Source organism: Rousettus aegyptiacus, unplaced genomic scaffold, assembly GCF_014176215.1.
Source record: "Rousettus aegyptiacus isolate mRouAeg1 unplaced genomic scaffold, mRouAeg1.p scaffold_m13_p_15, whole genome shotgun sequence".
Classification (NCBI taxonomy): Eukaryota; Metazoa; Chordata; class Mammalia; order Chiroptera; family Pteropodidae; genus Rousettus; species Rousettus aegyptiacus.
In genome coordinates this window covers 45,843,402-45,865,473 of record NW_023416290.1, presented here as the reverse complement: position 1 = coordinate 45,865,473, position 22,072 = coordinate 45,843,402, and the positions used below count along the sequence as shown (strand labels likewise).

At 36.4% G+C, this 22,072-nt stretch overlaps 1 protein-coding gene and 1 pseudogene across 1 annotated transcript in view; both read left to right on the top strand.

The window, feature by feature from the left end:
• Positions 1-1,669: 1,669 nt before the first annotated feature.
• LOC107507139 lies at positions 1,670-1,955 on the top strand (annotated as a pseudogene).
• Positions 1,956-15,132: 13,177 nt separating this feature from the next.
• EIF3H (eukaryotic translation initiation factor 3 subunit H) overlaps positions 15,133-22,072 on the top strand; it is an 84,382-nt gene continuing 77,442 nt past the window's right edge. The window contains exon 1 of the mRNA XM_016138171.2: positions 15,133-15,309. Within this exon, the coding sequence (XP_015993657.1) occupies positions 15,178-15,309 (132 nt within the window). The 5' untranslated portion in view covers positions 15,133-15,177. The remainder of the gene's footprint in view (positions 15,310-22,072) is intronic.

Genomic DNA, 22,072 nt, shown 5'->3' with positions numbered 1-22,072 from the left:
CCTCCTGCCTGAAGATCAAATGTTCTTGCTAGCCCTACCTCCAACCCCCCAATAGGATCTCAGAACCTCTCGAGACGATCCTAAATCACTAAAACGGCATACTTCTCCTAGCATAACATTGGGAGGAACTCAGAGCTTAGTTTTCTGAGACTCGGAATCTAAACCAGAGTCGTAGTTCTGCCCATAAACCTAGCCATTTGACCTTGATTGAGCAAGTCGCCGAGAAAGCTGGGTTCAGCTTCCTCACTGTCAAATACGTTGGCAGGACTACAGTACTTTTTAAAACCCTTTTTATGTCTATAGATTCTGAGTCAGGAAGATTACATACTGGGCTAGTAACAGGAAGCTACGGAGTCGACGGAAAGTTTAAGAATCTAGAAATCGCTTGGTCAACTTGATTAATGGAGAGAGTGAATCAGAAAATTTTGAGTCCCCCAGTAGCTAATTGTCAAGTATCCACTTCAAGGCAAAATAATCAAAGAATGGGGAGTATGGTATTTTGCATTTTTGTCCTGGCCTGGAATCTGTCCCAGATTTAGTTTTGGCTAAAGATAGAAAGAACTAACACAGAAAAAATGATTTACAAAGTGATTGAGATGTATTATTTGCAGTTGGGGTTTTAGTTGAAGATACAGATTTGTGGAATTGGAACTAAAATATTCTATAATGTCCTGATTCCTAGCACAACATCACTTAGATGGTTGCTTTCGTTTAACTGAAAGTAAATTTAGGAATTGGAAGCCATGAAGAGTTATTGCAGAATTGAGCTCATGGTTCTTGAATATCATTACTCACTACTTTACAATTTGAATCCTCTATCCCTGTGTGCCAACTCCCTGCTCTAACTATATACCCACCACAGAAAGAGAAATTTTACCACCCCAGCCTTGCAAAAACACTTAAAACATTTACAAAAATAAGCTCACAGATTTATCTACTAGCTCTATCCTTTTGGCCACACTTTGCTACTAAGAAAAATGTGATCCAGGTTAAGAATTTGAGTCATATTCTAGTTATTTTTTAATTTACTAAACTGCAGCATAATTTTTTTCAAGCTCTCTGTATATGGCAGTGCCATTTGCAAACATGACCCTTATTTTACAAACATAAAGACAATCTATAATGGTGAAGATGAAGCTTAAAACAGAGCTTTCTATTACAGCAGTGTTTTTTAAATCATGATACTGGGACAGGTAGACAAAACTCTTAATGTGCTTGTTTAAAATGTCCATTTCTGATTTATAACGAGTATTAAAGAGGAATACCATTTAGACAGGAAGTGACATTTATTGCAGTCTCCTCAAGTCATTATTATGTATATTAGTGTTCCTGAAAGACCATTTTCAATAAAGCATCACTAGTTTATACGGGGAGACTTTTTCTTTAAGTGGTCCATTGAACACTTTTTAGCGTGATGCCAAATGACTTAGCATGACCACAACCAAGGCAGAAGCCAAATATTGCCATTATTGAATAAAGTATTTTGATATAAGTTTAAATTTGAAATTTTACTTTGACTATTATTATTAAAATTTTAGGTAAAAACTTTATAAGCCCCCTGGAGTGCAAGCAATGTGAAGAAAAGGCAAGAACAACCCCCAGACGGAGCAAAGTCCTCATGCCGTTGCATCCCTGTGTCCCTCGCCTATGTCCCACCACTGTTGCCATCATGCCCAACAGGAAGGCTGAAGCAGATGCTGAAGGAGATACGGCTGGACCACAGAGAAGATCCTCAAGGTTATCTGCTGAACCTGTTCTTCCAAAGCCCAAGCTCAAGCCTAAAAAGGTCCCTGCAAAGAAGGGAGAGAAGGTACCCAAAAGGAAAAAGGGAAAAACTGATGCTGGCAAGAACAGGAATAACCCTGCAGAAAAATGGAGATGCCAAAACAGACCAGGCACAGAAAGCTGAAGGTGCTGGAGATGCCAAGTGAAGTGTGTGCATTTTAGATAACTTGTGGTGACTATACGATTTGAAATAAAATTTTTTATCAAGTTTTCTGAAAATGCAGAATTTTGTTTACTTTTTATTTTTAAAGCTACATTGTTAGCTTACAGAACACTTCATTGTTTTTTGGGAAAGGACATATATTACTAAGAATGTCTCCCAAGCTGGATTGATGTGAGGAAAAACTAATTTCGAGGAGGGATCCCTTAATGTTGACACACATTAGCCACCTTGGTACAAACACCCTGTGGGGTGGAAAAACTAAAATTCGTTTTTATGTCTTTTTCTCCCTCCCCACCTTAAGCACAGACTTGACTTCCTTTAACTCAGACCTGTTGGGACCTGACCCCCCAAAATTGGTTATGTCAGGCAATCTGAACTTTCTAGTGGCACCATTGAGATGGCATCCTTCAAAAGATGAGGGTTTTTGTTTGTTTGTTTGTTTTTAGATTGTGGATCTACAGATTAATAATTCTGTCATTTTAATTTCATTTGTTGAAAGTTGGGGTTAGCTTGTGAAAAGTTGTTAAACCACATGTTCAAATGTCAAACCTCACTCTAAACTTTTGCTGTTCAGAGCATCAGGTGAAGACTTCATTGGGTTTCAGGACAGCTTTCTGATTTTGGTAGCCCATTGAAGAAGGGAGTTTGAGAGTCAATACTGTTAATGATGTCTGCCCATGTAGTGCTTGAAATAGCATGATTGTTCATCAAAAGTATCTTTAATAAAGCTGGATCCGGTTTGGCTTAGAAAAAAAATTAATACTCACTGAAAAATTTTTTGGTGATTATTACTGCAGGAAGAGTAATGCCTCTGCTAATTTTTTTCTTACATGGGACATTTTCCATGCCAAATACACATTCGGCCGAGGTAGTAGGGGATTAATTAATTAGTTTTTATTTTTTCATACTCTTCATATTCTTTATTATGTCTGGATCAAATATGATTTATAATGTGATGTTGTTGTGCCTAATTGAGAAGTTTTTTCTTCATGAAATTTTGATGAAGCATAGTTGACATGAGAATGTTTTTTTCTTGCAAGGTGTGACTAATTTCCAAATGAGACTTTTTTCATAAAAGATTCATGGCCTAAATAGAATGAAATAGGCAAACATTAAATATGATTCATAAAGGTTACTTTGTTTAATTTCATAAATGCTAGTATATCAGATAATGCAACAAAGATACCTATTATATTAGTCTTACATTCATAGTTAAATATTTATAAACACTTAACACCCATTAGCTAAAAAAGAATAGTATATTCCTCCTAACATCTAGCTAACATACTCTAAATAAATAATTTTGCTAAATAAATCATTTAAAACAACTTAGGTAAACTGGTTTGTACTAAGGGCATACTAAGTTCTTCACTAAAATCCCCCAGGATAGACTATATCCTGAATTCAGCATGAATTTTCATACATAGTGGAAGGTGTTATAAAAGTTGGGCCTGGAAACTACCACATTAAAAAAAAAAAAACTTTTATGTTTTTTTCAGACTACAGAAATAACACATGCCTAATATAACAAGTAGAACAATGGAGCCACACAAAGACATTCACCCGCTCTCTCCTTGCACAGATAACACATGTTGACCACTACTGAGCATCTTTCTGCAATTTTTCCCTTTTCATTTACTTATGCAGTTGACACTTGAACAACTCAACTCTGGGGGTTAAGGATGCCAGCCCCCACACAGTTAGGATTCTGTCATTAAAAAAAAGAGAAGAGATACTGGCTGGCAATTCATAGTCTGTGCCACATCCATTATGTTATATGTTGTGGTTTTGTGGGAAATTTCATGTAACTATTAAAAATAATAAATGAGAGCTGTGTATATACTTTGTATATACTGTGTATAACTTTTGACTTCCCCCAAACTTAACTACGGTAATCCTTTGGTGTCCACAGTGAATTGGACCCCCAAACCCAAATCCACAGATGCCGAAGTCCCTTATATAAAATGGTGTAGAACAATGTTGGCCTTACAAATGCAGATTACAGATACTGGTTTTGATCTATGGTTGATTGAATCCAGAAATGGGAAACCTGGGGGCAGTCGATAGGCCAACTATGTATTTATTGAAAAAATCCACATGTAAGGGGACCCACGCAGTTCAAACCTGTGTTGTTCATGAGTCAACTGTCCATCATTTACATATATTTATGCATACATATATAGAGATTGTTGTCACTCTGTTACTCAAAAATGGAATCATATTTTATCACTTCTATGAATTTGCTTTTTTTTACTCAACAATCTTTGTGGAAACCTTCCTCCCATGCACACCCCAAGTCAATTGGCAAAGCTCTCATTTATTATTTTTAATGGTTACATGAAATTTCCCACAAAACCACCACATATAACATAATGGATGTGGCACAGACTGTGAATTGCCACCCAGTATCTCTTCTCTTTTTTTTTAGTGACAGAATCCCAAATTTGTTCTGGATAGTAATATGCCCAGAGAATCCATTTCTCAGCCTTCCATGCAATTAAGTATAGTCATATGATGAAGTTCTGGTCAACACTGTAAGTGTTACAAGGGACTTCCGGGAAGGCTGCTTAAAGGATGCCAACTTAGCTTGGTGATAGGCGCTTTTGTCTTGGTGATGAGCACCTCCTTTCTTCCTACTCCCTAGAACCTGGATGTGATGAATGGAATGCTAGCAGCCTATTTTAGACCATGAGGTAGCCTTGAGGATGGTGACCACGTGGATAGCTGGCGAAGTGTGTAAGAGGAATCTGGATCATTTGTGACTGGAAAACTATCTTTCCAAATCTAGACTTTCTGCCTCTAGACTTGTTTTACATGTGAAGAAAAATAAATTTCTACTTTGGTTTAAAAATATTATTTTAAGCTTCTTTACATTTCTTGAGACTTTGTATTTTTTAGAGCAGTAATAGATTTACAACAAAGTTAAGAGGAAGGTACAGTGATTCCCCATAGACCCTCTGCATCCACACATGCGTAACTTCTCCCATTATCATATCACTCACCAGAATATTATTTTATTTATTTATTTATTTATTTTTACCAAGGATAAGCCCTCATTGGCACATTAAGTTTCCTTTATATGCAGCCAAACCCAATCCTAATTGACAGAGTCAGTTAAAACCACTTGCAAGAATTAGAATTTTATAGTGACAGATGTATTTGATGAAACTTTGATGTTGGTTAGTGTTTGCCAATACAGTTGCCCTTTCTTTGAACAGGTTCAAAATCCTAGTATGTAAGTTTTCTGTAAAAGGTAGAATACTTTTTCAAAGTAAAATAAATTAAATCCTTTTTATATACTCTAGAAGCTATCTTGACATTTGTTTCTTTTGAAAGTATAAACAATTTGATTTGAACCGGGTATGTCAGTGGGACGTACCTCCTGTTGAGAAAATTTAGTTAAATATGAAGAACCCCAGCTGCTTAGGCAAAAAACATCAAGTAAATGTTAGTGTCACCCAGTTGTCAATTAAAGAAAGCAAGCGAGATTTTCTGTCTGTTGGTGCAGCTGGTACCAGTGAGCAATTCCTACAGGGTAAATGACAAAGGAGAAACTCTCCTAGAAAAAAGTTTCAAAGGATTTCTGTTCGTCAGGAATACTTCTAAACCAGACAGCAATCAAGAGGCGCTCACCATAGGTTATCAGATGACTATTGTCAGAGGGCTGTAAAATTAGACTAGCAAATTGTCTTGTTACAAGAGTTTATTTGGATGAAATCATACAGAGAAAAAAACACTGCCATGTGGTCTAAGTAGAAAGGAATTCAGCTTTTCCCTGTAACAGATCTGAACAGTACTCTCCATTGGGATTTTGCTACCAAATGATTAAAAGTATTAATTAAAGTGATAAAAACAAAAACTGGTAGAGAGGAGCCAAAAAGTTAAAAAGTGGCAACAATGTGCAAAATGTTTTACTTCGACACACAACAAACCGCCATTTGAAATTTAATTAAATAATAACAAACTGCTGGAATCATTCATACTGTATGGAGGCCTTTCATTTTAACCTATCGAAGCATTTTAGAAGATCAATGAACCCTTAAAAAATTACTATAGGTAAGTAAATATTACTGTTATTAAAGGAGTTTGAAGATTGAAAATTATGTCAGAGTATGGCATTAAAAGGATTTTCTAAAAACACTATATCGAACAAAATGTTGAAGACGACCTATTCACTCATGGTTTCATATATATTTTTAAGCAGCAGGAGGACTTCAGGGCAGAAACTGAACTCCTGATGGCAAGAAATTAAATAGGCTTTCAATAATCCAGTAGAATATTATTTTAAAGTCTCATATTTATAATTGAATTACACCAATAGGAGGTATTAATTACATGATGTACCAAATAAAAGTCATGTATCCTCATAGGATCCATGCAAATGCTTTTATGCAAGATCACTTTGTTTTAATATTAGTTGTAAGTCATAAATCAAAGTATGAGGATGAGGAGGTCAAATGTCGTTTTAAAAATTATTATTATTTTAGCAAACATACAGAAAATATTCACATGCTGGGTCGTATGTATAAAGGAGTATTATTTTCTTTTTATTGGCTCTTTCTTCACCCTCTGTGTCGTTCCTTTATTAATATCAAACAAATCACTTAGCTCTTCAATGTATAACCTCACATAGTCTTACTCACATAGAGGGGACCTATGACTTAAATTGATCCCAGACTAAAGAGAAAGACTTGTTTTCCATGGTTGGGGGAGAGGTTTTCTTTTTCTTGCAATAATAACAATTTAAAAATGCATGTGTCCCTTGCTACTGGCAGGTATTTTGAGATTGCAGGGGGAGTCAGTCTGTAGACCAAACCAAACCATGGCAGAAAACAGAGTCAAGAGATTCATAAAGATATGGAACTAGAGTCTTTATGCTCCTTCATTTGGAGTACATTCCCCTATAGACATTTTATTATGTGATAAAGGACATTCCATTTTGCTTAAAATAATGTATATTGGGATTTTTTGGTTCACTTTTTTGTTGTCGTTGTTATTTGTAGCCCAAAGCATATATTAACTGATGGAATATTTGTTAAATCTAGGCAAACAAAATGTGTGTTTAAAAGGAAAAACGATAGTATTACCTATATAGTACCTTGTTTTAGAGAAATTTAAGATGCTCTTCATATGCTCTTGTTTTATGTCAGATAACATTGTGAAGTGGCTGGAATGCAGAAATAACTGTTGCAATTAATTGCTTTCAACTATCTCTCAAAGGAGTCTTTTTCACTCTAGTTAAATATTAAAGCAAAATGTTTAGTGTTTTAAGCCAAATGATTTTCTTTGGCCAAATGAATATTTATGAACTTCTAAAAAGTGTACTAATTGAATCCAGAAACTTCAGTTTTGTCCTATTTATATGTTATTTCTTCTGGTTTTGCTTATGTCTAATTTTTGTGTCTTAGACCTGGCTCATTAATTGTAATGGCACCATATATTTTCTTGGAGAGGAGTAGATGGGAGAGTTATTGCCTTTTCCTTCCTTTTCCACAGAGTAAGGGGTTTCTGACCCCCTTCTCAAGAGTGAGTAGTGTTGGAGGGTGGACTTACTGCTTCTGTCTTGTTACTTGTGACAGTTTGAAGAAGGAGGGACTAATGTTTTGGGAGATCCTACAACCATCATTTAACAGTATCTCCTTTTGAAGGAAAAAAAAAAGACATTTGTGCTCCCTTCCTAGAAAATAATTAACACACAAGAGCTGAGAACGAACACCCCTTCCAGAATCTCCTGCTTAAAACTTTTATTGAAAATTGTGCTTCCTTGCTTCCTTTGTTTCTAATGAGTACTAGAGAAGACTAACCCTCAGCTGTATGTCATGAATGCACAATTATTTCCCAAAGGGACAGTGGATAGAACGGTCAGATTACTTCTAACTTTTTTCCTTCACCCCAAGGCTGGAATAGATGCTAAGTTGGTCCTGTAAAGGTTGGTTGGGAGTCCTGAGCGGCAGTGCTCTATGTTTATCTACACCAGCACCGAGAACGCTGAACGCTGCTCAGCTCAGGCCCCAAACTATCACATGTTCCAAGGAACCTTGACCTCCTAGGAGGTCTCGATGCAGGCAACTACTGACTAGGAATAAATTGACATTTTAAAAAAATCCTCTGGCTCATCTGCATACTGAATAGGAATAAAGTGACATTTGAAGAAATCCTTTGGCTCACCTTTAGTATCTTGATTCTTTCGTTTTATTGCATGAAAAGAGATTTAAGTTAAGTCCTAGCCAAGCAAGGAAAAGCAGCTCCAACATCGACTGGTTCTAAAGCACAGAATGGTCACAGTCTGGCACACACTGGGTGTGCTTTCCTGGTGGGTAGAGTTACTATGCCACAAAAGCAGAACTGTGTATTTTTTTCATTTTTTTCACTCGGGTACGGCAGGCTGCCCTCTGCTTTCCGCCCCGTGCGGTGCTCACCGTTGGGCAGGCCCTCTCCATCCTCTCTCGTTTTGCTTCTGACTAAATATGAAATATTTCCAGGAAATCAGAAGTATGTTAAAAATGTTCGTTCCTGTGACGGAGAGAATGGAGAACATATTGTTGGGAAACGGGGTAAATTTATTTTATCCACTATCTAAATATCCTCAGTGAAACTGATACCCACGATGTTAAACTGCCTTTTGTTGGGGGCGGGTAAGAAATACAGCTTAATGGTTGTGATCAAACTCCTTTGGGTAATTAAATAAATACAGTATTCTTCTTTAATCTATGATTTTATATTATTAGATTATTTAGATTATTCAATCTATTATTCAGGCTTTAGAATCTGGAAGAGATAGCTTAGGTTATAGATTCGAGACATTTCCTCTTTTTTTAATGTGTGCATTAAGCTATAAACTTTCCTCTCAGCACTGATGTAGCTGAGTCCCATAAATTTTGACATTTCATATTTTCATATTCATTCAGTTCAATGTGTATGCATGTTTTTAAATTTCCCTTAAGACTTCCTCTTTGATTCATGGGTTATTATAAGTATGTTTCCAAGTATTTGGAATTTTTCTTGTTACTTTTATGTTTTGACTTCTAGTTTGAATCCATTGTGGTTGGAGAACATATTCTGAATGATTTCGGTTCTTTTAAATTTGATGAGGTTTGCTGATGGCTCATGATATGATTTATATGTTCCATAGGGTTTAAAAAGATGTATTCTGTTTTTGGGTGGGATGTTATAGAAATATTATTAGATCCTACTGAATGAAGTTGCTTAGTTCCTTTACATCGTTGCTCATTTTCTTTCTAGTTCTTCCATCAATTGTTGAGAGAGGAGAGTTGATGTCTCCAACTATGACTGTAGTTTTGTTTATAGAAAAGTTCCAAGAATTTTTCTTCACATAAATTTAGCTCTTTTGCGAGGGCATACACATTTAGAATTGCAAGGTATTTTTGGTGATCGGCCATTTTATAGTTATAAAATATCTCTTTGTCTCTGGTGATTTTCAATGGTCTGAATTCTCCTTTATCTGATATTAATATACCTACTCTCACTTTCTTTTGATTAATGTTTGCATAGTCTGTTTTTTTCATCATTTTACTTTTAATATGACTACATCATTATATTTGAAGTGAGTTTTTTTTAGACAGCTTGTGGTTAAGTCATGTTTTTAATCCATTCTATCAATAGTTATTTTTTAATTGGTATATTTAGAACATTTATATTAATATAATTATTAATATACTTAGGCTTAACACTGCTATTTTATTTGTTCTTTTACTATTTATTCCCTCTCTTTTTATTTGTTTTATTTTTATTGCATTCTTATGGTTATTAAATATTCTTTAAAATTTTATAGTGACTTATCTAGGGTGTCTTTGAGTGTACCCCTTGATAAAGCTTTTTAGTGGTTTCCTAGGTACCATAGTAACTTTGAATAACACATTCCTGTTGAGTCATTTTACCGGTTAAAGTGTAGAAAAATTACCTTCCTATATGTCCCTTAACCAACTCCTTTTCATAATGTAATTGTTTTAAATATTTTCTCTACATGCATTTAGAACTATGCTAGATACTGTTATTTTAGTTTTTTTGCTCTAACCTTTGAAAATATATAAAATTCAAGAGGAGAAGGAAAATCTATTGTAATTATCCATATTTTTGTTTACTCTGTTCTTTCTTCCTTAGTGATGTTCCAAGGTTCTTTTTTTTAATTTCTTTTCCTTCTTTTAGTCCTTCTTTTAGAGTAGGCCTGCTAGAAACAAATTCAGTTATTTTCATCCAACATGTTTTGATTTCCTTTTTATTCTTTAACAATAATTTAGCCGAATGTAGATTTCTGGGTTTAGAATTCTTTTTATTTTAATAGTTGAAAAATACACTGCAACTTCTTTCTGGTCTTGTGGTTTCTGATGAGAAATCCACTTTAATTCTAACTGTTTTTCTCTTATAAGTAAGGCATTGTTTCTTTCTCACTGATTTCAAGATTTTTCCTTTGGCTATCAGAAATCTAACTGTGCTGTCTTGGTGTGAGTTTCTTTGGATGTATTCTCTTTAAAGTTTCCTCGAGCTTCTTGAATTTATAAGTTATGACTTTCTCTGTAGTATTTGGGAAGTTTCCAGTTGTCATTACTTTGAATACCTTTTAAACCCTGCTCTCTTTTCTCTTTGTGAGACTTCTATGACAGGATTGCCATATTTTTTTCTTATAGTCCCACAGTTCCTCAAGGCTCTGTGCATTTTTTGTTCCAATCCACTTTGTTCTTTATTGTGGTAAAGTAATGTAAACTTTAACATTCAAACTCTTTTTAGATGCACATTTCAGTGCCATTGCATGCATTCACATTGTGTACAGCCATTATCACTTCTCCATCATTTTAAATTGAAACTCTATACCCATTGAATAATGACTCACCATTCTTCTTCTCAGGTGCTGATAACCACTATTCTAGTTTTTTTCTCTACAAAGTTGACTATTCTAGGTATTTCATATAAATGGAGTCACACGGTATTTGTTCTTTTGTATCTGGCTTATTTCATTTAGCAAAACGTTTTCAGGGTTCATCTACCTTGTAGCATGTATGATAAATCTGTTTCTTTTTAAGGCTGAATAATATTCAATTGTATGTATACATCACAGTTTGTTCATTTATTTATCTGTTGAAAGACATTGAGTTGTTTCCACCTTTTGACTACTATAAGTAATGATGCTATAAACATTGGTGTACAAATATTTGTTTGAGTCCCTACTTTCAATAATTTTGAGTACGTACCTAGACATAGAACTCCTGGATCATTTGGTAATTCCGTGTTTAATTTTTTGAGGACCTGCTATACTCTTTCCCACAGTGACTATATCATTTTCTATTCTATTAATCTGTGTACAGATTGGGTAATTTCTATGTTCTATCTCCAGTCCACTGATTTTTTTCCCCTCTGTCTTTTCCATTCTGCTGTTAAGCCCATCCACTTGGGTTTTTTTTTTTTAATTTTTAGTTATTATATTTTTTAAGTCCTAAATTTTCATTTGGTTTCTATTTATATCTTTTATAATTTGGCTGTGACTTCCAATTTCTTTGCTGAAACTTTTTATTTCAACTGTGTTTGTAACAGTTAAAACATTGCATGGTGGCTGCTTTAAAAACGTTTTGGATGATTCTCACATCTCTGTCATTTCAGTGTTGGTATCTATTGCCTTTTTCCATTCAGTTTCAGAACTTCCTGGTTCTTGATGAGATGGTTATTTTTATTTTTTATTTTTTTTTAGTGAAGCATAGACTTTTGAGTATTTTGTTATGAAACTTTGGATTTTGTGACCATCTGTTTTAGCTGGCTTCCTCTGACCCAGCTCTGGTGATGGATGGAGGGAGTTCTTCCTGGTACTGCCCTATGAGGCTACAAATAGAAGTTCCATGTTTAGCCTCTATAGACTCTCTAAGAGTGGGACTAGTTCCTCGTTACTGGTGAGGGAATGAGAGTTCCAGCTCCCACTGGGCTGCCACTGATACTTTCTTGGAGTAGGAGTTCCTTGTTACTGCTCTCCGTGTTTTCCTTCATGGGCTGGTGGTCTCCTTATTGCTGTTGTGAAATCTCGACTTCCCAGTAGGCCTTTTCTGACATCACACCAATGGGGGAGGGAGTGGCTGTCTCATTACTGTCTAGCAAGGGTGAAAGTTTGAACTCCCCACATGGTCTCCGTTGATATGTGCAGAGAGCAGACTTTTGCTGGAGCTTTTTTTGTCTGTACCTGTTGGTGTTTCTAGGTCGTTGGACTTCAGCTTCAAGTATGGGATATATGTGGCAAATAGAAACCCTGGGAAATCACCATTGTGTTGTTCCTGGGATCCTGACATCCCTAGCCAGTCTTCCTTCTCTCTTCTTGCATAGTCTTCTTATTTTTCTTTTATATATATTGTCTTGGAGTTTAGATGTAATTATTAGGAGGGGTAGGGAAAAACTATCTCTCATTTTTCCTAGAAATCTGGGTTTTGAATACATTTTGACATGGAGCCCCCTAGAGTTTTTGATGGATCGGAGGGTGTGTGTGTGTGTGTGTGTGTGTGTGTGTAATAGAAGAGTCAAAGATGACCCCAAGGGTTTTGGTCTTAACTAGAAGAATAGAGCTGTAGTCAAAAGAGATGGGGAAGATTGGAAAGAACATTTTTTTTTTTTTGGAGGGGCATTTGGAGCTCTATTTTGGAAAGGTTCAGTTGGAAGTGACTGCTAGACATTTAACTGGAAATGTTTAAAGAGAAGTTGGACATTTATATTTCCCTACACCTCAGTGGAGAGGTCTAGAGAAATATAAATTTGGGAATCATATGTATGAAGTTCAGAGCCTTGAGAGTGGATGAGATTACTATGACAGGAGTAAAGATGCAGGAACAAAGATATATAAGGGCTGAACTCTGGGCTATTCAATATTTAAACTTTAGGAAGGGTAGATAAATCAGTAGTGTGACTGATAAGAAAGGAACAGCCAGAAAGATAGGAAGGAAACCAGGACTCCAAGTGAAGCAAGTGATGATACTCATAGCCCTTTCTATTTAGGGTGATCATATTGATTTCTATTTCAAATTACTTCATGGGTCTCTCTCTCTCTCTCTCTCTCTCTCTCTCTCTCTCTCTCTCTCTCTCTCTCTCTCCCCCTCCCTTCCGTTTCTCCCTCCCTCTCTCTTTCTCTCTATTAGGATGCTCTGGGACAGACTGTCAAGGGGATTGCTCTGTGACTGACTTATAATGGGATTGCTTCCCAATAAAGCCATTGTAAATTGAAACTATCATAAGCTGAAAATGCATTTAATACATGTAACTTACCTAACATCATACCTTAGCCTAGCCTACCTTAAATGTGCTCAGAACACAATATCTGGAAGAGGTTGGCAACACAGTACACCATAGAGCAGAGGTCCATAACCCCTCGGCCCCAGACTGCTATCAGTCTGTGGCCTGTTAGGAACCAAGCCACACAGCAAAGGCGAGCAAGGGAAGCTTCCTTTGTATTTACAGCCACTTCTCAGCACTAGCATCACTGCTTCAGCTCCACCTCAGGTCATCAGGCATTCGATTCTCTCATAGAAGCACCGGTCCCTAGTGCCAAAAAGGTTGGGGACCACTGCCGTAGAGTACTGATTATTCATGCTTGTGATGGCAAACTTGACTGGGAGCTGCAGCTCGCTGTACTGTCTAGCACTAGCCTGGAGAAAGATCGAAATTAAAAATTTGAAGTATGCTTTCTACTGAATGTATATCACTTTTGCACCATTGTAAAGTTAAAAAATCATAAGCAAAACTGTTGTAAATTGGGGACTGTCTGTATTTGTGCCTCTTGGTTCTGGACTAGTTCCTGCAGAAGGTCCATGTGCACTTTCTTGGGTTAGGTTAAAAGCATTCATGTAGGATGATTAGCACACAGGGCCAGAAAACCTTAGTGGGATATATCTAAGGATGAAAAAAATTGCAAAGAAAATTTAAACTTTACTTATCAGTTTTATTGTTTGTGGTAATATTAGTATCACAATTTTGCAACAAAGCTATGTTATATGTGTTGTAGGATAAAACAATTTTGATTGTTTGTGAGTAACCAGAGTGCTTTTTTGGTGCTCATCATTCTGGCTACCCAGAGATGGGCACAAACCTCCAGTTCTGGTTCTCCCATGAGGGATTTCCTCCTTTCTTCTTTTTTCTTTCAACCATCTTTCTTTTACTGATTTCTAGTGTAATTTTACTATAATCAGACTTCAATACTTCTAAATTTGTGGAGACATTTCTGTGGCCCAGGTTGTTTCCTATTTTGATAAACATTTCATGTGTGCCTGAAAAAAATTAATATTAACTTTTATTTTGTATCATTAGGGATTTGTTGGGTGTAATTATTTCTGTTCCTGGATTGTACTGTAACACCAGACCCTCACAATAAAAAAGGAAATGGCCTTCACTGGGGTAACTACTTAATCAGTTCTGCCTAGATATTTATTGAATGAATAAACATTTAAAAAATAAAGAGCAGACAAAATGTATTTGAAAAGAGAGAATGTTTTAAATTCCTTATTTAAGATGGTTTTCTAAAGCTGTCCAGTGTTCTTTTAAAGACTTGAGACAAATCTTTCAAACTGTGTTATGTCAGCCTGATTTTTATGAAATGCGTTCTGCACCACACTTCAACGCTTTACATAAAATAACTTCTTTGTCCTTAAGTAAATCCTTCATGAAACTAATTGCAGCAAGGGCTTAGTTCCGGTAATTCCGATCAAAGTTCTCACGTTTTAATTAATTTCTATATAATCTACATGGAGACCGCTATCTAAAATTACGTTAAAACAAACTGCAATACCAATCACCACTAATTAACATAATGACGTTAGACAAATCACGTCTCAATTTCCTAATATGTGTAATGGGACTACAGCTGTTCATGGGAACGAGGATTAATTCGAAAATTACAATTGAAAGCATTTTTACTTATGGAATGCTATATAAGTGTGAGCTATAATGTCATTATGATCAGCCGCCTAATGGAGACAGACTAAACATAGACTGAAAAACATTATAAAAAGTCCACTTTCGGCTTAGAGTATTCCTTAAGAAAGCTGCAAGTGCACAGTGCGCATGCGCAGTGGATTCCGTTGGGGTAAGAGTAAGAGTGGAGGCCAGACTAGAGGTGGGAGGCGGGGCCATACGCCAATCTTTCCTCCCAGCTCCGCCCCTCAAACGCCAGCCTCCGCATGACGTCACGAGTAGCCTGTACTTCCGCTCCCGAGCGCTCACATTTCTCTTTCTTCCTGTCTGGCTGAAAAATGGCGTCCCGCAAGGAAGGCACCGGCTCTGCCACCACCTCTTCCAGCTCCACCACGGGTGCGGCGGGGAAAGGCAAAGGCAAAGGCGGGTCCGGAGATTCGGCCGTGAAGCAAGTGCAGATAGATGGCTTGGTGAGTGGGGATCCGTCTCTCCCGGCGCACGTGGGGAGCGTAGTTCCCAGCCCGGTCCCGCCAGAAGCGCTTCCCGACAGCCTCCCCTCTGGGCTTGGTGAGGCTGGGCGAAGGTGTCTTCCTAAAATCCTCCTTTTTCATCTTCGCTTTTTGTTCGGGAGACTCCAGCAGACTTCTCTGCCATCTGACAGGGGAATTGAAGGTTGAGAAAGGGGATCAGGGGTAGGGTGTGTGTGCGTGTGACAGGTTCCTCTCGGGTCTTGTTTTGAGATGCTTGGGAGAGGGGATTTGGAGAAAGAATTTTCCGGGAGACAAGTAGGTGACGGAGGTGTCGAGAAGGATCTAGGACTCCTAGGACTTTTGGAAGGAGAGAGGAAGGTGAACTTTAATGCTTCCTTACTGGCCTATGACATCTGTAACTTCCCGGGTGGAGATTTACTTACTTTGGAGCCACTTTGGAGCCTGTGGTTCAGAGCTTTACCTGAAAGCGTGCAATTGAAATAAACATCTTTTATGTTGACTTCTCCTTTCCCCATCTATGAATGTTGAAATGCCTCAGGATTTCAATCTAGGCTTCCTTCTCTGCCTGACATAGAATAACAAAGTAGTTAAAAGCACACTTCTGAAGGTAAACTGCTTGGGTTTGAATCTCATCTCTAATTAGTTGAATTGACATTGGACAAATTAATCTCTGTCTCCTTTTCCTTATCTGAGTCGTTTGGGAATTAAAATTGGCTGAATGTGTTAATAACTAGCACAATATCTGGGACATAGTAAGTTTACACTTACTCTTAGCTGTTGCTGCTATTATTTGTGGTAGTTATAGTAGACCCTCTTTAAGGTCCCTTCTCATGGCTTTAAATATTTATATAACTCCTAGCTTAATCTTTCTTACCAGACTTGGGTGTTGAGTGCCACTCTTGAATACCCAACTGTCTGCTTGACATCACTATATGGATATCTTATAGGCACCTCAGATTTAATATGTCCAAAATAAAACTGTTGACTTCTCCCCTTCCTTCCTCTGTCTTCCTTGTTGGTCCTACCTCAGACTCCCATCTTAGTAAATGGAACTATCATCTACCAGTTTGAATAAGTCAGAAAACCTAGGCGTTATTTTTTTTTCTTTTTAACCTTCAACATCCAGTCCCTCAGAAAAACCTGTTGATTCCACCTTCAGTGACCTCGCAGTGAATTCAAGGCCCACCGAGATGTTGTCCTTGGTTTTGTGTTTAGGTTTACTTCCTAGTATTTACAAGCTTCCTAGGAACTGTGCATTCTAACCACACAGAACTATTTGGTAAGCCTGATGTTTAATCACATTTGTTTGTGGAGCTTTGACCAATTTGTCTTGTGTTCTTGAACCTTTCCTTTCTTACCTGTTTCATCAATTCCTCTGTATTTTACCATTATCTTTCCTTCAACATCTTAGTATTGTCAGGACTTACCCATATTAAAATGTTCAGCTCTGTCTCTTAGCACTCTGTTCCATTCTTAATCCCCACATTTTTCCTCTTGAAGTCATGATTAAAACTTGTCTATATTGGTAGTCTTCCATCCTTTCTTTAATTCACTGCTATTAGGATCTGCTACCACCAATTTCCCGACTTATTTTTAAAAAGATCATTGATAATATAAGCAAAGAAGTGTAAAAAAAGTTAAAAATATACACTCAAAATAGTGTCTGTATACATAATTTAAATAATCACAAAATACACAGTCTGTCAATCTGCCATTCAACTTGAGAAATAGAACTTTGCAAGTATCTTAGAAACTCTTCCCATTTCATCCTTTCTTTCCATCCCTTCTTGCCACTCTGTTGTGAGCTTTGTTTCAGTGATCTCTTGGTTTTCTTTATAGCTTCACCAGCATGTTCCTAAACCACTTTAGTTTTGCCTGTTTATACTAATAAACATGAATGAAATTATAGTATGTTCTCCTGTCTTAATTATATACATACATCTCATACCATGATGGAGATTAGTCCATTCAAGAGTGAATAGATGTAATTAGTTCATTTTCATTATTATATAACATTTCATTGCATGCATATAACATATATTCTTCATCTGACTGTTAATGGACAATTACATGGCTGTTTTCCTTGTGCGAAATGGTTTCTCAGTCATCTTTTAATTGTTCATTCTATTAGACTTGTCCATGTGTCTTACGGTACTGTGTACAAAGTCAGTACGCAGTATATCCTTTTGGGATGGCGGAGCACATCTTCATTGTAGCCAAGTGTCTCGTTCCCAGACAAAATCAAGTTAATCCTTCCTGGTGAAATTTTCATATAAAACCTGCTTTGTTTCCCCAAACCAGTTAGAATCCTACCTTTCTTATGTACATTATACTTTTTATACTTACAAAATATGGTCCATGGACCAGCAAAACAAGTAGAATTAGCCTCCCGGGGTAGCTTGTTAGAAAAGGAGAAATACAGTATCTAGAATCCCAGGTCCCTCTCCTGACCTGGTGTATCAGATGATTAATAGCATGTTAGAATTTGAGAAGTGCTGCTCTGGTTCACACTGATCTTTTCTCTGAACTTTTTATGATGATGGCTTGTATTCATCTTGTCACGTGATTATATACTATTAGTTAATGGTTTACTGTTTATTTTTCCTTTGTCACTGAGATGATATGAAGGCTAAAGTGAAAAACATTTTTGTGTCCCTCATAGTTCCAGTGCTTAAAACCTATTGCCATCGAAATCTGTTACCTTTAAAACTTTGTTTTCTCCTTTATGAGAAAAGGTTACCTCATTATATAAATTGTTAGCTACCTTATTCTTCCTTTATTGGAAGTAAGGTAGACAATGTTTTTAATAAGTGAAAAAGTTACATGTACTTTTTTGTTATTCAGGTGTCACCTCACTGGGACCTTCTGACTGATCTAAAGTGGCCCCATCTGTTCACTGATCCTTACATCACCCTGTTGGGCCCCTGTAACTGTTTGAAATTCTCTTATCACTTGTTACTTGCTTGTCTTTTGACACTGAAATATCTCCTTCCTGAGAGTAGGATCAATGTCAGGTTCGTTCACTGCAATATTTGCAAGTGCCTAGAACAGTGACTCAGATATAGTGAATGAATAAATACAGTCCTGTGGTACAGAAATTTTCTTTAAAATGAATCATGAGGAAACTAGGTTAGTAAATGCTTTTTAGAAATTAATAGTGTGTTGGTGAGAGAAGTGAGGCTAGAAGACCAGTTGGCTTCATAAACTTGTACATATTTCTTCGTCATTTTAGGTGTCAATGTCTTATTTGTAAGAAAAATCATTAATGTTAACTGAACACCTACTGTTTACAAGACTCTGTGGCAGGATGGTTTGGTTAGATTATGTGTGATCCTCACAACAGCTTTGAGGGTAGATTTATATCTGCTCTACTTACCTGATGGTTATTGAAACCTAATAAAAAAATGTTGATGAAAGGGCTTTGTGAACTGAAAGGAATAATTCAGATTTGTGAAGAGCTTATACTAGGGTATGACATATATTACTCTGTGTGTGTGTGTGTGTGTGTGTGTAATTTGTCTTAATTTATTGCCCAATACTGGTCAAGAGTCTTCAGGAATCCCTTGGGGGTATTTACATCTGTTTATTTCTGTAATAAATGTCATCTGTCTTTGACGTTTAGATGCTTTGAATGATTTCTCTTTCTAGTTGGCTGACTTTTATTTTTGCCATTAAATTTCTGTCTTTTACCCCCTTGATTTCAAGCTTTTCATTTGCTGTGGATGGAAAACTAAATAAGCAGTCTTGTTAGCAGCATTTCTAACACAAGACTAAGTACATTCTGAATGAAGATTAAATTAAGTATGCAGTCTGACATTTTAACTGCTTAGTTATATTTTTTTGCTTTGGCAAGTAAGGTGTTATAGCCTAAATAATAGCTTTTTATAGTAGATAAAAAAACATTCGACATAGTTTACATCTTAGGAGCTCCAGGAGCTGATGAAAGTAGTATTGGCCAGATTATACATATGGTTCAGTCAGTCATAGAAACCGAATGGCTTTTCAAGGACATAAAGTAAATGTATCCTAGAGCTTGAACTCAGATTATATCTTGCCATCCTTGATTCATTCTGCTTTCCATTATTACAGTTGCCTTCTACAATGTAAGGACTCAAAGCTGTTAGCCACGTACTGTTCAAAGTACTTTATCTATTTTACAGTGTTGAAGCCATATGACAATTCTTTGATGTAGGCACCATTATTAATTCTATTTTACAAATGAGGAAACTCAGGTATATATAGATTATGCGACTTGGTGAACTTCAGAACAAGGGAGAGTAGTAGCTAAGGTGTTCACAAAATAATTTAGTATTCCTTTCTCAAGCGTCTGGAAGTATATTTCCCAAAATTCAGGGCTTTTACCATTTACAACTTTAAAATATAAGAGAAAGCTAATATATGAGAATCTTTGTGTTTAATAATCTGTCATATTCTAGGAGGAGATTTATGGCTAAAAGAAGTCAAATATTTTCAAGTTTGGAAAAAGGCAACCTTTAGTCTGTGGGTCAGACAGATTAAGGTATTGGGGAATTAAAATTTAAAAAAAAGGCTATTAAGGAAAGTTGGAAGTACTGGTAGCTGTTCCTAAGTAATGTAGTTTATCTGCCTTAAATAGGTAACCATAAGTCCCTCTAACTTTTCCATCTCAGGATGCAGCCAAGATTTGGATAACCCTGCAGATAACCTGGGCGTCGTTCCTTTCTCTTAAGGTCAGAGGGCTTATTTACCATCCTTCCATCCACCCACTTACCAACCTTCCTACCTACCTACCTACCTACCTACCTTTTAAACAATTTTTCTGACAGTGTTTTTTGTGTTTATGGCATAAACAGTAATGATGACAGGCTCTATTAGTGTAATTCCTTGTTAGCGTCTTGGTATGATTTAAGGAGCTCAACATACATGGTGTTTCTCATGAGGAGATGATTTAGTAAATCGATTAGCATATCTGGGCCTTAATTTCTTTTACTTTAATATGAGAATAATGCACGGCTTTCTTACTGTAATAAATGAAAGCTTGATCCGTATAATTTCCTAATGATGTTTAAGCATTGTCGATAACAGTTTTATAGTTGGTATGGATTTTAATGGTTGATGTTAGTTACAGTGGAGTTTCAAACTGTATGCTTTGCCAAGTAAATGAAATATAATGCAAATTTTTAACTTTAGTTGTTGCAGCATATATAGCCTAGATGAACTATTACTCCTCAAACGGCTATCTTGACATTAAACAGTGCACAGTAAGTATACCTCACGCTACTGGTGTCTTATCTTTTGCTTTCTTGTCACCTTTGCCTTCAGCTAGTTCCTGTACAATTATAAATTCTGACCTGCTTAATCCCAGGGTTTCATGAGTTTGCCTGAGCAACTCTAGGCATTTTAAGTCTTGGCAGCATTTTCCTGGACTTTTAGCTCAGTCCTAGCTCTGATATTGGGGAGAAAAGCCTCTATAAAACATTAGGCTTCGAAGAGGGTCTTTGCCAGTTTTTATTTTTGTGATCAAATATTCTCACTTTTGCTTTATCAGTTCCACCTTAGTTTCTCAGATGAAAGCTTCTGATGTCAGCACTCACAAAAACTTGGTTGCATTTGCTTTTTTCTCTTGGAAAATTAGTTTGTAATTTTGTTTTTGTAAAATATTTAAAATGTGGTATTATTTTGTAAAATATTTAAAATATGGTATTATGATATATTGGATATTATTTCATTTGGCAGTATATGAGAAAATATAATTAAAGGCAAAATAGATTTATTTTTTCCCATAAGATACTATTTCTAGAAGATCATTTTGTAGAATGATTATATCCTGTAAAGAGATTTTAATAACAAAGTACAGTTTAATTTACATGTTCATCAGTTTGGTGGCAAACCGTATTGTTTCATCAAAAGCTTTCAGGCTGAAATGGATGTTGGAGTATGCCAGAGTAGTGTTCTGTATTTTTGTTGATGTTGGTACCAAGCCGAAGCATACAAGAAAAAACTGATTTAGCAAAGTAGTGGTAACTCAGTATTAACTTAGTCAAAGTCTAAAACTCTTTTATCCTTTGAGTTTGAATATCAGCTATATTTTGGCATAAAATTTTAAGATTTTAAGATTTTATTTTTCCCCCAAATAGTGCCTAAACATCACAAGTATTCATTATATCCTGATAATTAATAGGTATTTTTCCCTCAGTATCTTCTATACTTTCTGTCCCTGTACCCAACTAGTCTCATTTGTCATAAGTAAGAAACATTTATCTATAGGATAGTAGCAATGTGCTAAAATATGTTTTTTTAAAAAACAAAAACAACGTACATTTTGTAAGAAAAGTTTGGAGAAATCACAAAAACACAAAATTAGTTTATAAGCTTATAACATAAGGATGGGCTTTAACATAAGATTTTGGGCTTTACTTTTCTAGTGTTTTTCCTCTGCTTTAGTAAATACCTAAGTTGAGATTAATGAGTTAAAGGTTATGCATGTTCTTAAACATTATAAGCATCTTGCCAATTTGATCCCCAACCTTTTTTGGCATCAGGGACAGGTACTCCTGTGAGAATCCGATGGCTCATGATCTGCGGTGGAGCCGAGGCTGCGATGATAGCACTGGGGAGCGGCTGCAAATACAGATGAAGAAGCTTCACTCACTTGCCTGCCGCTCACCTCCTGCTGTGCGGCCCAGTTCCTAACAGGCCGCGGCCAGGGGCTGGGGACCCCTGTTGTATATAGTACAGTTTACTTTCCCACCCAGGGTAGTGT